This window comes from Lytechinus pictus, chromosome 11 (assembly GCF_037042905.1).
Source record: "Lytechinus pictus isolate F3 Inbred chromosome 11, Lp3.0, whole genome shotgun sequence".
Taxonomy (NCBI): domain Eukaryota; kingdom Metazoa; phylum Echinodermata; class Echinoidea; order Temnopleuroida; family Toxopneustidae; genus Lytechinus; species Lytechinus pictus.
In genome coordinates, this window is record NC_087255.1 from 4,759,664 (window position 1) to 4,774,017 (window position 14,354).

Below are 14,354 nucleotides of genomic sequence, written 5' to 3' on the forward strand. Positions count from 1 at the left end.
CATTGCAATTGTTGGCGAAATCTACCCTACTAATATAGACGCTGACAGTGACATCAGACTAGTGGTGCATCTAGTCTGCTTCTAGTCCATATGCTTCATGGAAGTAACTTGTGTCTCTTTATCAGAGGGCCATGGGTTCAAATACCACCCCAGATGATAACTTCCTTCAGCAAGAAATTTATCCATTTGGAGCTGCCCTCAACCCAGGGGGTGTTTTGTATCTTTACACATGACTTAACACACAACTGGTGACCCCTTCTAAACCCTATATAGCTGCCTTAGTACTATAAAGAACATTCTCCAGTTGTTTGTGTAGTCACTTGAACATGTAACTTTATGAAACAACACCCGGGGGAGGGGGGTGTTTCACAAAGATTTACGTTTGACTAGAAATCACACAAAAATTTTAATTTACGTGGGTCATAAAATGCATCATTGCAATTGTAAAATAATTCCAAGGAGATGTGTGGTACTGCGTATTAATCAATGAGATTACGGGTTGACTATCATGCATGCCATGGCACTTAAGAGGTGCTGTGGCTCAGTGAATAAGTCTCCGGACTTTGAACCTCAAGGTCCGATGTTCAAATCCCACTGCAGCACTTGCGTCCTTTGGCAAGGCATTTACCTACATTTACCTTCGGCATTTACGTGCGACTCTAAGACATACTTAAATCTTTGTGAAACACCACCCCCCACGCAGGAACTGATCTAATCATTCCTTCTCACCGGTTATCGATCGTGAAGTAGTACTGAAACGCTCCTGCAAGCCCAAGCTCCACCTTGCAGTATCTCTCGGACGTGTCACACTGTGACTGGGAAGCCATCTCCCAACCAAGCTCGTAGAACTCCTTACGATTGAAGATCTTCCCTTGGGGCGGATGGTTGGTGAAGATGCAAACGTTCCGAGCCTGCAGGGACGGGCCAAGCTGGAAGTGCAGGGTCCATCCTACAGACAAAAAGGAAAATAATAAGCTTAAGATTGTCAAGAACATTGATGGGATTAGTTTATAAAACAAGCAGTACATTCGAGAGACAGAAGGTTTTTCTCCAATGATGGATGGTTGCAGAAGATTTTTATGTACCTAGCCTATTGACAGCAGGGATGTAGTACAGTACATGTATAGGCCGGCACTTCTGAGTCATGAGGCTGCTGAAGAAAACCTTCTCCCAAAGATTATTCTTGTGACTCGGTCCAAGACCAAGGCCAAGGCCGACAAAATGTGGCCTCGAGGCCAGCTTCGACTACATCCCTGAAGGACAGGTTAAACTAGAAGTGTAATGTCCTCCTCCAGATAGAAATAAGGTTGAAATACAAAAGGTTGATATATTAAGGCAAATTCATAGTAGTACATGCACTTCTTGAAAAGTTTTCAAGTTGGCAGATGATCGGTGAAGACACTTACATTCAAAGCCAGTAGGGATGGTCTAAACTAGAGTACAATGTCCATCATACAGATAAAAGTATTAAAGGGGGAGTGAACTGTGTGGGGTCTCTCATTGACTGTGTGTTAATACATAGTCTTAAAATATATGTATCTTCAGTTATTAAAAATACTAAAGAGAATAAACTGACCTATGGTTGTATTTGTATAGAGAAACTAAAATGTTTTGAGAGGAAAAGTAATTGTTTTGCTACTTTGTAACATACATGTAATGATGGTGGTATAAATGTATTGAGTAGTTTAGCATGTTATCATTCAAGTGGGTCTATATTACTAGACTACACTAGCATTATGGGTCAGGAAACTGGCCAGGTATGAGTAGTTGAGGACTCAAGATGGCGCTGTTGGTTCATATCTGCTTTAAGTTTAAGTTGAGCATGCAAAGGATTCCTTAGAGCCCTTCCTTAGCTTCAATGGTAAATCATCTATCACTACTCCAGTTCATTACTAGATTGCATGTCCTGAAACAGCATGTGGGGATGTGAAATAAAAATTGGCTCACAGGGTAAATTTTGCTATCATACATGACTAAAATGAAATATCTGCATGATTTTTTTCTTGATATAAAACTTTTTTCCAAAGCATGGAATTGGCTGAAAACTTCAGGATATCATCTCCGGCTGTAGCTTCCTGAAATCAAATCACTAAAAAAAAAAAAATTTAATGTAACAAAAATAAAACAAAAAATAAAACAAATAATAAAAACAAACACAACATAAAAAATAAAAACAAAACATTCAAAATAAAGATAGAACTTTAAAAGTAATAATAAAAGCAAATTTTAAAAGTTTATCTTACCTTTTTTTAGTCTGTAAAGAGTGGTGTTTTTGTGTTCTCCCTCATTGAGGATCATCTTTCTGACCTGACTGGCCATGATGATAGTTGACCCTCGGATCGAAAGGTCAAGCTAAACAAAGAAAAAAAGAGGAATTTACATAATCAAATAAGTTTCAGAATTATATAATTCATCCACTAACAAGACACCGTTCTCATTATACTTTCTAAAACTAGTTTACTGCAAATCGGTTCAGGAAACAATTTTGGAAGATCGCTTTGCTAGGGTTCCCATTCGATCAGCCGAAAGTGTTTTTCAAAACCACTTCACATAAAGTGGGCTTGTTGCTATGGGAACGCTCTCAGTAGGGGGGAAATGTTTCATGCGAAGTTCGAAACCACAGCATAGACATTATACACACAGTGTGTGGAGTAGCGCGCTCAAAATGTGCAAAGATCACTTCCCGAAGAACGGTTGTGTCCTCACTTACGCTTTAAACCAGTATGAGGCAAAGCGGTCTTGAAAACTACATCGCGAGGTGCTTTTCCGAACTGGTTTGGAAGATCAATTACAAGACCTCTTTGACCTTTCTAATTCCAACTAGTTTCCACTAAACTAGTTTCCAGTACCGGTAAACTAGTTTAAGAGTGGTAATGAGAACAGGGTTCTAGACTTTCCAATCACCTTGCCAATGTTGTGCATATATGTCTTCTTTTCTTTTGTTTTGATGCGATGACTCTTATAATGAAATGTTATAGTTTTCTTGATGTTATGAATAATATGTTTTTAGATAATCATGCAGAACCCTGTGGAAGACCAGTGATTTTTTAATGAACGTTTCAATTGTATATATTGTGTAATTTCACATATTTGTTTGTATAAAGCTGAACAGGCTACTCTGGTTAAAAATTTGAAATAAATAAAGAAATGAAAAAAAATAAAATGTTCTCTCAGTGTTTGAGACAAGGGTCGGTCCTATTTCATAAATACCTTTAATATACACAATTCCTATGCTATCAGCTAATCAAAATGAATTATTTCAGTAGCTTTTAATAAAACTGTTATTGAAAAGTTGGTTTTAGACTATAAAGTGAGTAGTAGACCAACTGCATATTGATCAAGTGATCCCTTCAATCCTCCTCCGTCCACTCTCGCTCTTTCTTTCCTTCTTTCGTGACCTTTCAGTACAGGGCACAGGGTTTTGAATTGACACGAACCTCTAGCATGCGCTCCACATAATTGGCACCTCCACGGAGAGTAATTTGTGGCAAGATTCCTTTCTACATGTAAGTGGATTGCAGGCCTGTCTCATTCTATTTGCATTCCTAATAGACTTATTTTATTGATCTCAAAATAGTGTTCACATCTAAATGGTATGTGGTCTGCACTCAATGCAATCATCATGTTTTGGGCCTAGTATGTATTATATCTCATTTTGACTATTATTATATGCCATACATGCATGTCTATAAAACTGAAAGTGTACTGTTCCACAGTTAGATACTACTGTAAGTTATGTACAGAGTTTTCACAAATGATAAAATGTTAATGTGTAAGTAGTAGTACACCAAAATATGGAGCGACAGAATCAAAGGGTAACTAGGTTACAGTTTACAAATGTATCTCTGACAATGATCATGATAATCAGACTATTCTTATCTCTGACCCTGCCCCTAGAATGTATGTTATCACAATATATTGTCATCTCTGTTTGAACAATGATATTTAATAGTGTCAAGAAAATATTTGAATATTCAACCATAATAACCAATATCTAACACTTCAAGATACAGTGTGACTTTAGGATTGTAGTTTAAAAGCCAAAACTTATCTGAACAATATCTTGGAGGCCAAAATTACAAAATATATTACACAACAACAACAAAATGATTAGTACGCAAGAGGGTTAGACTCTAATTTGATATTTCACCATGGTTCCTCTGGTCATGGGTACATGAAGGCGGGGGCGAATCCAGGAATTTTCGAAAAGGGGGAGCATATTTTTCCGAGGAAAAATTTGACAAGCCAAAAAAAAAAAGGAAAAAAAAGAAGGTTTTTAACAAGAAAACTAATGATATTTCGTCCCAGAAAAAAATTAAAAAAAAAAAAAATCTTCACTTTCAAAGGGGGGGGGGGGGGCCACTTCTGTTTTAATGGCATTTTCGCATTACAAATTTTTATTTGGCTTCTCAAAAGGGGGGGGGGCACGGGGTGGCTGTGCCCCCCCCCCCCCTGGATCCTCCAGTGCATGAAGGCTACACACCTACAAAAAAAATTGTAAAAGAAACTTTCTGTGGCCTCGTAATGAGCTCGCAAATCAAAATTTACTACACTGTATCATAGATTGCATAGGACCCTAGTGAAATTTCTAGGGATCTTTTTTCATTTTTGCAAGGGCACTTGTGGGCAATTCGAGGTGAATTCACCCCGAGTCCATGATCATGTCTTTAAGGCTTTAGCTTTGGATCTTGTACACAATTGGTATCAAATTCATAACAGGTACAACTTACTTCAGGGAAGCGTTTCATCAACATTTTCGTCCAACAAGTTGTCAGATATCTGACAACTTTCCTTGATTTGAATTAGCTGAGAGGCACTGTTACTAAAGTACAGTAACTTGTCGGATAAAATGGGACTTGTCAGATAAAGCGTCTGACAAGTCCATCCACGAAATGCTCCCCAGGGCCCAGATGAAGTTTACAAATGGTGTGATTAATATTGACAATTTAATTTTATATGCAAGCCTCTAGAGTCTAGGCCTATGTACGTACAGTTATCATGGTCTCTTTAACCATTGCTCTCCCATGATATAATACTATACTTACACGACCATTTGCACTGATCCAAAGAGATGACATGATTGTTGATGAAATACAAACATTCAATCAGACCATCTGATATTTGTTCAATGATTTACATAAATGTCAGCAGGAACTATAAAAATGGGACAACAGCCAGCCACATGAAAATAATAATTCAACGTTGTTAACAAACAAACGAATGATCCTCATAGAACCGTTTCGGGCTGGATTTGGTTAGGATACATGTACATGTAGCTGTAATTAGGGGGTAGATCGATCGTTGATGACGGTTCACAACTAGGCAAACATTCATTTACATGTACCATCGCAGATCAATTTCCAATGGTTGTCCGTGTTAGTACACACTCAAAAGCCAACTTTTCAACCATTAACAACAGATGTTCAAAGCAGTAGCGTGGCTATTAATATAACAATAATAGACCTATATTTTTCAGCATTTTCAACAATATGATCTTATTCCTTAGGCATGCAGAGTGTACAACAAAATGGAAAGTTCCTCTTTTGTTTCCTGGTCAGAACTTGAGGCTGTTCAAAGTAAATCAAAGAAGCTTGAAAATATATTGTATGGATATCATTGAGGTTTTAATGGTTTTCAGCCACGGTAATAGCAATACTTGTTTACAGTTTGAGGTCAACACAATTCCATCCAGTTTCAAAAGAAGTCATTCAATTTCTATTGCCAAAATCAAATGAAAAGATTTATGTTCCATTTGATTGTGAAGTTCCACACTCTAAAATACTGGTAAATTAAAGGCCTCCTGCTTCAGCTCATTTTCCTATTTTGATTTGCAAATAAAGTTGAGCCATACTGTACAAGATACTGTCTGTTTACAGTTAAAGTCATATTTTCCCAGTTTTACATGTAGTTGTCAGTACAACGCCAACCAAGAGGTGCTGGCAGCTTCCAGGATATGTTGGTTCCACACAAAGAGGATCAACTTCAAGAGTCAAAATTCAATGAATATACAATTATGTTCCACTCAGTCATTCCATTTCACAGCTGAACAAATGGAATAAAATCCAAATTTCCTTCTGTTCAAACTCACTGAATAAATGAACTAACAGCATAACATACGTCAGGATTCCCACAACAAGATTGCCTAGTCATCGGGTTTGTTTACTGGTGCTCTCCGGAGCAGATTTTTTTTAGGGCTTGAAACCATTCACCCTTGACAGTAAAACCCTCAGGCTCTCATAAATCTCCTATTCATACACATGTTGATCTGCTTTAGGTCACAAATCCTCGTTATGCCATTTAAAAAAAAACACACACAAGTAAAATCCACAAATATGTTCCAAGTTCCTGGTTGTTCAAACTGTAGTCCTATAAGTCTCAATATATTTGAGACCTCTTTCTTCCTCTTGAAGATAATCATCAAAGTCTTGTTATGGAGAATGAGGGAAGTACACTGCAATGTATGTTCTTGTTGCCAGAGTCCCGGATAATGAAGGTACATTTATGTATCTATAATAGTTAAAATAATCAGATAATTTTCACTCTATTCCTCTGACATTTCCTTCCAAACGATTTCCTGAGCTACCGTAGATTCAAACTCCAAAAGGAGAGCCACCGATGGCACCACATTCTTTCAAACACAACATTCTTTATTCGCCAATTTATCTTGATTCTAAACAATCAGAGAAGAAACAGACATTAACATCCACATACCTCCATGGCTATTAAATCAATTGATGTGTAGACAAAATTAACACCAGAGAATCTACTCCTTGTGCAAGCTACCGAAGCTAGTGTGTTTCACTCTGTGGAAATGCATGTGTGCTGCTGTACTGGTCATGCACAAATGTGGATCAATAAGTTGGAGGAGTGACGGGGGTGTGTCACCTAATGGCCAATCAGATTGCTCCCTTCCACAATCAGCTGGTATCCTGCCTGGCTATTGACAAGCATGCACAAATCAAACAAAGCTATATACACTGCACAGAACAGCTCCAAACAATTTATCACTTTAAATGCAATTCATGCTTTGTGTGCTGGTTGTTAGAATGACACTGCATAAAAATTTGCTGAACATGTCAAGCAATTAATCAAAACCACTATTTTCCCTATCTGTCCAACACATCAGTCCTTCAATCATATGAATGGCTCTATTCTCCTTACATGTGAACAGAAAGATAAAATATTATACTTCCTGGTAGCTTTCTATTATTCATGACAATGAAACCAATTACAATTCGGAGGTCAAAAATAAAATACCAGCATACGATGCATCCGGAACCTAGTTACATGTATATGTGCCGGCACACATGTAGATGTGTGTGTCACGAACAACATTCACATTGCACATTATTCTTTTTTTCCAAAACATTTTTTTTTATAATTTCAACTTAATTGTGTACCAGTATATCACAGGTGCATACATGTATGTATGTTTTACACTTTTTGAAAAGGAAAAGCTAGGATTAGGCTAGTTACAAGTACAACTGATAGTGCAAAACAGTACTGTACCTTGTAAAAAGCCTTGCCTATTCAGTGAATTGTGTTTTCTTCAAATATCTGTTGTTGTTTTTTTCGTAATCTTATGAAGGTCCTTATCTGTACATTGTTATGAAATCAAAGATGGGATTTGGTGATGGGGTGCTTTATAAGCATGGAGGAAGTCGAGGGACAGGGGCCCATGGGCAGAACCCACCCCCCCTTGCAATGTACAGATGAATGCCTTACCTTATGATATGGCCGGTAAAATGAAAGAATCTATTACAGGTGTAGATGAGAATCAGGGAGGGGTGCCTCATGAGTCATGAGCATTGAGGGACAGGGGTGGACCCCCTCCCCCCCCCCCCATGATTCTTCAAGTTCAAAGGATTACAATCATTAAGAAAATGGGGAGAGAAAAGGAGCAAAATTCCAAGGAAAAAATGTGTTGGTTTAACTAGGCAGGCCTATACATTAATCACCTTTATTTTCTTTTGTTTGGGAAAATAAATGAAGTCACTCTAACATTACCTTGCTCCACCCCTCCACTATAAATCAAAATACCAGAGTACCACAGCTTCAATCAGGGTCAAGAGGGTCTTCTAGACCTACATGTAGGGTCTTCACACAAGACCAGCACAAATGTACATGTAGCAGTATCAATTGGCACCTTCTGTACACAAGCCAATGCCAAGGACCTTAGGCTGCATATTCAGGCCATTTTCCTTGAGTGAAGGCCTTGCGCAACAAACTACGATAGTGCGGTCACCCCTGATCAGACTATCGGTGTGTCTTGACCTCTACTGATAACTGACATCATAGTTAGGAAACAAGAGTGATAAGGGAGGGGCAATCTGAATTAGCCTTGCTTCCATCTGTATTGTCTTTATAGTGAATATATTGGCCTAGCTTGAATAAAAATAATCTATTTGATGATACATGTAGTTCAGGAAACTTGATACTTTGCTATTTCCAATTGCAGGTGCTGCACTATTAGTAGGAGAAAAAAAAAATTGTCAATTTTCTGGATTTTCATTCCCTGATTGAATTAAACAACTAGCCTCTATTTGTTGATCCTTGTGAGTACATGTGCACATGTATAGCCCTTCTGTAGACCTGTACTAATTTTGAATGTATACATGTATATTTTTTATTGCATTGTGAAAAAAAATGTCTGTCAAAGACAAATGAAAAGACTCAGTGCCATACTTGTAGTTAGAAGTAGAAAATACAGTCTTAGCCCAGGTATGAGGCTAGATAAGAAGTTTGCTGAAGTCTTAAATGTTAATGTATACAGCATACGAAGCTATCAGTTACCATTCCTGCATATGCTATGTACAGCCATGTCTAATCGAAGGAATGACCCACATCTATCAAATGATAATCTACTGTACATGTACATGTACAATATTTTGTCCAATGATACAAGTTAGCAAATAACCAACCAAAATATCACCCTCAATAAAAAAAATATATAAATGAAATGAATTAATCAAATTACATTAGGAAATAACAATAACAAAAATAAAAACAATTTGAAAAAATAATAAATATGAATCAATACAAATAGAGATAAATAAAACAAACCACATTTTACAGTTTTTTTACCAAAATTACGGTACATTTCATGTAGAACCCTAAAATCATACAGATATAAAACAAAGAACATGTTCTGCACTTTACATACATGTACATGTACATGATGTATGCCGTCTGTGACGATTTATTTTTAGCACCTATATAGCTTCCATTCAATACTAAAACAATAGGAAGAGAAATTAGTCACTGAGAACCCTAAAGTTGGCTATGCAATGGAAACTTCAAAATCACTGTTTTTGGTACTTCTATTCTATCTTCTCAACACATTCTATTCCAATTCCCCCTGATTTCTGATACATTTAGGCTAAACTTGAATAGGAAAAATACAAAAAGAAAGAGATAAAATAAAGTTGCCATTTTGAGGCCTTCAACTTGTCCCAGGTGAATGATTTCTGTAAATAAATAAATAAATGAATAATTAAAGGTGAAGCTTTCTCCCAACAAAAGTTAATAAAATAAAAGATGATATAAATCAAACTAGCGTAATACTAAAAATTTCATTAAAATCAAATGGAAAATAAGAATTTTGCATAATTTCTTATATGTGATCTATGCAAATGAGTCAATGACGTCACTCACCATTTCTTTTGTATATTTAATAAATATGTGAAATCATAAATGCAGATATGACAATAAAAGGACTCTTCATCAAAGTACAATTCTATGTATAGTGTACATGTATATTTAGCAAGGAATTAAACTTTTATGATATTTCACAAGATACAAAACAAATAGTGAGTGGGTAATGTCACAAGGTCCATCATTTGGGCACCACCTTGGATGTGGATAAACTGTACAATGATTTTTTTTTTAATTAATATTGTGAAACTTTAAAATATCATTTGAACTCTTATTACAACTGATTTTGATTAATTTTAGGCAGTAAGGTTTTCATTTATTTTCTTTATATTCAAATCAAGTATTTTATCAAGGTGGAATTGCCATTTAAACGAATAAAATTCAAAAAAATATTGGTAAAATAATACAGGGAAAAAAATAGTCAAGCTGCTACATGTAGCAGTAGTTTGATTTGTATTAATTTTGCCGTTATAATAAATTTATTAAATCTTAATCTGTGACACAAAATTGTTTTTTATATGCCCGAACCATACATTATTTCACATGTATATGTTCAGTGAAGATTAATTTCCTTTTTTTTCTCACAAATCCATGATAGAACTGTAGAGGGCTCACTCTAAATTTGGAGGATTTACCATCATTGAGCACTTCTTCTGTGATGTCATTTATGTCAGTATTTTCCCATGCAAATTTTTAATTGCTAATAATTTCTACATGTAGATAGGATTACATGCAGTACATGAAATGTAGAATGCTTTAATATCTCCCTCCCTAATGAACCAATGGAACTTAATAACAAAATATTAAAAATGATCTTACAAGTGAGTAGCAAAAATTCTATTTTCTTTTTTTATTATACTTTTCACAACGTATTGCATAAAATCTGCTAGATTAGATAAGCTTTGCAGTGAATGGAGATTTTTTTGTTTCCCAATGCTCTTTTGAGCATTTTGTGGCTGAAATAACCAATAGCCCCCCATTTATTTTTTCTACCTGGCTCACTAGCCAAAATTTGTTACACTGCATAACAGATTACATTGAAACTTATGGGAATTTTCAGGGCTCTTTTTTTTTTTTCCAGGGCTCTTGGCCATTTGGTGGCAAATCTGCCCCAGCCCTGCCCCTATGCAATTTTTGTCCCAACCACAAACTACATGTATGGTACATAAATGGCTTGCTGCCCCAAGTCTGCAAGTATGTATCTGTGTGATTCTCACAAAGGCCGTTTTCATTACGCTTTCTAAAACTAGTTGACTGGAAACCGATTCAGGAAACCAGTTTGGAAGATCGCTTTGCTAGCTAGCGTTCCCACTTGATCACACGAAAGTGGTTTTCAAAATCACTTCACGTAAAGTGATCGTGTTGCTATGGAAATGCTCTCAGTGGGGTGACACGTTTCGCGCGAAAATCGAAACCGCAGTGTAGGCATTCAACACCTGTCGTGTGGAGTAGCGTGCTCAAAATGTGCGAAGATCGCTTCCCGAAGAACAGTTGTGTCCTCACGCTAAAACCAATTTAACAAGGCAAAGCGATCTTGAAACCTACATCGTGAGGTGGTTTTCCAAACTGGTTTGGAAGATCGCTTCCACTAAACTAGTTTTAGGAACGTAGAGAGAACGGTGTCATAAACTTCATGTGAAATAGTGATATTTTATTAATTACAAAATATCGATTCAAAATTGTGAATTGAAAAGAAATAATTTTACTTATAGGCATTTCATCAATTCATGTAAAGGCCTCAAAATACTGTCACTCTCAACACAACCTTTGAATCATATAAAAATGAATTGGTTTTAACAGACCTGGGGGCCAGGGCATCAGTGTTTTAAAATGACACGACACAAAATGGTTATTCATATTAGAAATTCATATAATTGAATCTAATGCTTAGTTATTTTCTGGCAAGCTTACACTTAAGAATGCAATGAACAACATAAACTAAAGCTTTATGAAATTTTAGGTAGGCTACAGTGCCTACACAGATCACGCACATCCCCCTTCATACAATGTGGGGGAACAAAATTATTTTTATACTTCATTTCCAAATTATGAATGCTGAGAAAAATATTTACATGAACAAGTACATATAGGTATACAGAAACAGATCAATGGGGGCCAAAGGCACCCCCCCCCCCCTCTCAAAAAAGGAAAAGGGGAGAAAAGGGGAAAAGATGGAGAAAGAGATGGAAATAAAGGGAGGAGAGGGGAAAGCTAAAGAATGGGAAGGATGAAAAAAGAAAAAGAGAAAGAAATGAAATGAAATAAAATGGAGAAGGGGAAATATATGAAGGGGAAAAGAGAAGGAAAGAAGACAAGAAATGAAGAAGTGTATAAAGGAAATGGGACAAAGGACAAAAGAAGGGGGGAAAATCAAGAAAGAGGCTGTGCTGAAATGGCCCTCAAGAGTGGAAGGGGAAAATAGCAGAAATTTTAAACCATACATTAGTAGCAGTCTGGGGCCGAGCCAAAAGAATTCAGAGGAAAAAGAGATAAAAATATAACACCACAGCAAGAAAAGAAAACAAATAACAAGAAATAGCACATAACGTAGAAATGTCATTAACACTTTTTTTAACAAAATTGTGAATCTAGGAGCAGTACTTTTATAAGTTAAAAACTTGCCTCCTCCCCTTCCCTTACCAGCTTCTCTCTCTCTCTTGGAACAAATAGACAATTTAGCCATGCAAACATAGGCTTAGCTACATGTATAATATCATGCATATAATGGCAGTATCCAGGGGCCGATTGCACGAAAGGGTCTTTCCAAGGACCGTCTTTCGTGTCGCCCATCTTTTATGATACGCCATGTGAAACGCATTTCAAATAAATTATCTGCAAATATATTTTATTTGTCCGTTAAAATAAACAAAATATTTGTTTATAAAATGATATGATATCTCATGAAATTGTATAAAATTTGATTTAAAAGCAAGCTTACGAATTTCATTTGTTTATCATAAATTTCAGAAACACCCCGCTTATAGCGCATCATAAAAGATGGGCGACACGAAAGACGGTCCTTGGAAAGACCCTTTTGTGCAATCGGCCCCAGGGACTCGGTTTGAAGGGGAGCAAGAGTGATCACTTGCTACCGCTCACCTTAATCCATTTCTGGTAGAGCAATTTATCGCTCGCCTCTCGGTAAGTGAATTGGATTTATGGGGACATAAAATGCTTAATTATGCAGAAATGCAGAAAAACTAGAAATCAAACAACATCATAAACTTTTGTATTGTTTGTACATTTTACTTCCATGTAGGCCTATAATCTCTATTCTGACATCACTTTACCTGAATGTAGAACAAGTGTCAATCAATGATCGAATTGTTAGAGCCAACCTTGAAAACCTCATTCTCAGACTCAGTCAAGGTTTTATAAACACAAAAAACTCAAAAGCAATAACACACATTGAAAATATGAGATAAATATTGCATATATTTTGTTCATATGTTTTGTACACAACCATATCGCGATACGCAGAGGTAAAAAAGGGTTCTTACTTACTCAACACTGTAGTAGGCCGCTCTTCCAAAGCATTTCATTGGCATTGCGCGCTCTATGTACTGTCCAATCTTCCCCTTGTACTATCTTTGACTTTGGCTTTGTGTACACAAAAGTGTGACTTTACTTTTTTGTATAAATTGTAACTTTACTTAGTCTTTACAAATACAAACACAAGACTCAAGAGCACGCATAACAAATCAAAGATTATCATTTATATCGAGTGGTTCCCTAAACAATGATTTGCCCTATATAATTAGAAAACACAGACCGAGAGATGAAGCTTTTATTGGCTCATGTTTTGATTAATTACAAGTGTCCAGACATCAAACACAATTCATACACAAATTCATGACGATTTTCATGTGCGTATTATAATCGAGGATATCACGTTTCCGTGTTCCAGTAATTCGAATTGCACAGGAGATTAATCGCTCAACCGCAGTGTATGAGTGCCAAAGGAACATTCAGCCCTGGCTCCCTGAACTAACCGAGAGCACCGGCCTGACTCTGGGCCCTGAACTAGAGAAAATACTGAGTGAAAGATTAATTCTTACCGGCACCGTAAAACTTAAGTTGAGGGTTGACAAATTCGGCTGCCACAAATTCTTCCAAATTATTTCTTAATGCTAGCTTTTGGTCAAGACATTTCCTTGTTCGCCAGAGAGACTGAGGGCTCGAGCACGTAGTTAGCCGGTGTCAATCCCCGCGCCGCATGCATGACGTGCCGGTACCGTAACCCGGAAATTTATGCAGCTCGGCATAGGGCCTGGCCTGGGAATAAAGCCCCGGGAAGCCCCATCCTCCTTCCATCCGATGGATGGAAGGATGGATGGATGGATGGATGGAAGGAAGGGTGGGTGCATCAATATACAGAAAATAAAGAAGATCCATTGAGATTGAATTTTTGCCCCACCCGCGACCTGGCCAAATTGGCCAAAATGGATATGGATGGATCGATGGGTGGATGGATGGATCATGGATGGATGGATGGATGAGTGGGTGGGTGGACGGATCATGGATATGGATGGATGGATGGAAGGGAGAGGGGAAAAGGACAAAGAAGAAGAAAGACAAAAGAGGGGACATGGGGAAGGAAAGAAAAGGAAGTGAAAATGGGGGAGGAATGGAAAGGTGGAGGGGCAGAAATGAAATGGGAAGAGACAGAGTGAGAGAGAGAAGGAGAAAGAGAATGTAAA

General features: G+C 37.1%; 1 protein-coding gene across 1 annotated transcript in view; it reads right to left on the reverse strand.

Annotated features, from left to right (window-relative positions):
- The window catches only part of LOC129270722 (glycogen debranching enzyme-like), a 42,175-nt gene extending 35,362 nt beyond the window's left edge, over nt 1-6,813 (reverse strand). Inside the window, exons 1-3 of the mRNA XM_064106464.1 lie at nt 5,046-6,813; nt 2,244-2,352; nt 730-949 (exon numbers count right to left, since the gene is read on the reverse strand). Of these exons, the coding sequence (XP_063962534.1) occupies nt 730-949; nt 2,244-2,352; nt 5,046-5,078 (362 nt within the window). The 5' untranslated portion in view covers nt 5,079-6,813. The remainder of the gene's footprint in view (nt 1-729; nt 950-2,243; nt 2,353-5,045) is intronic.
- Between the last annotated feature and the right edge of the window lie 7,541 nt (nt 6,814-14,354).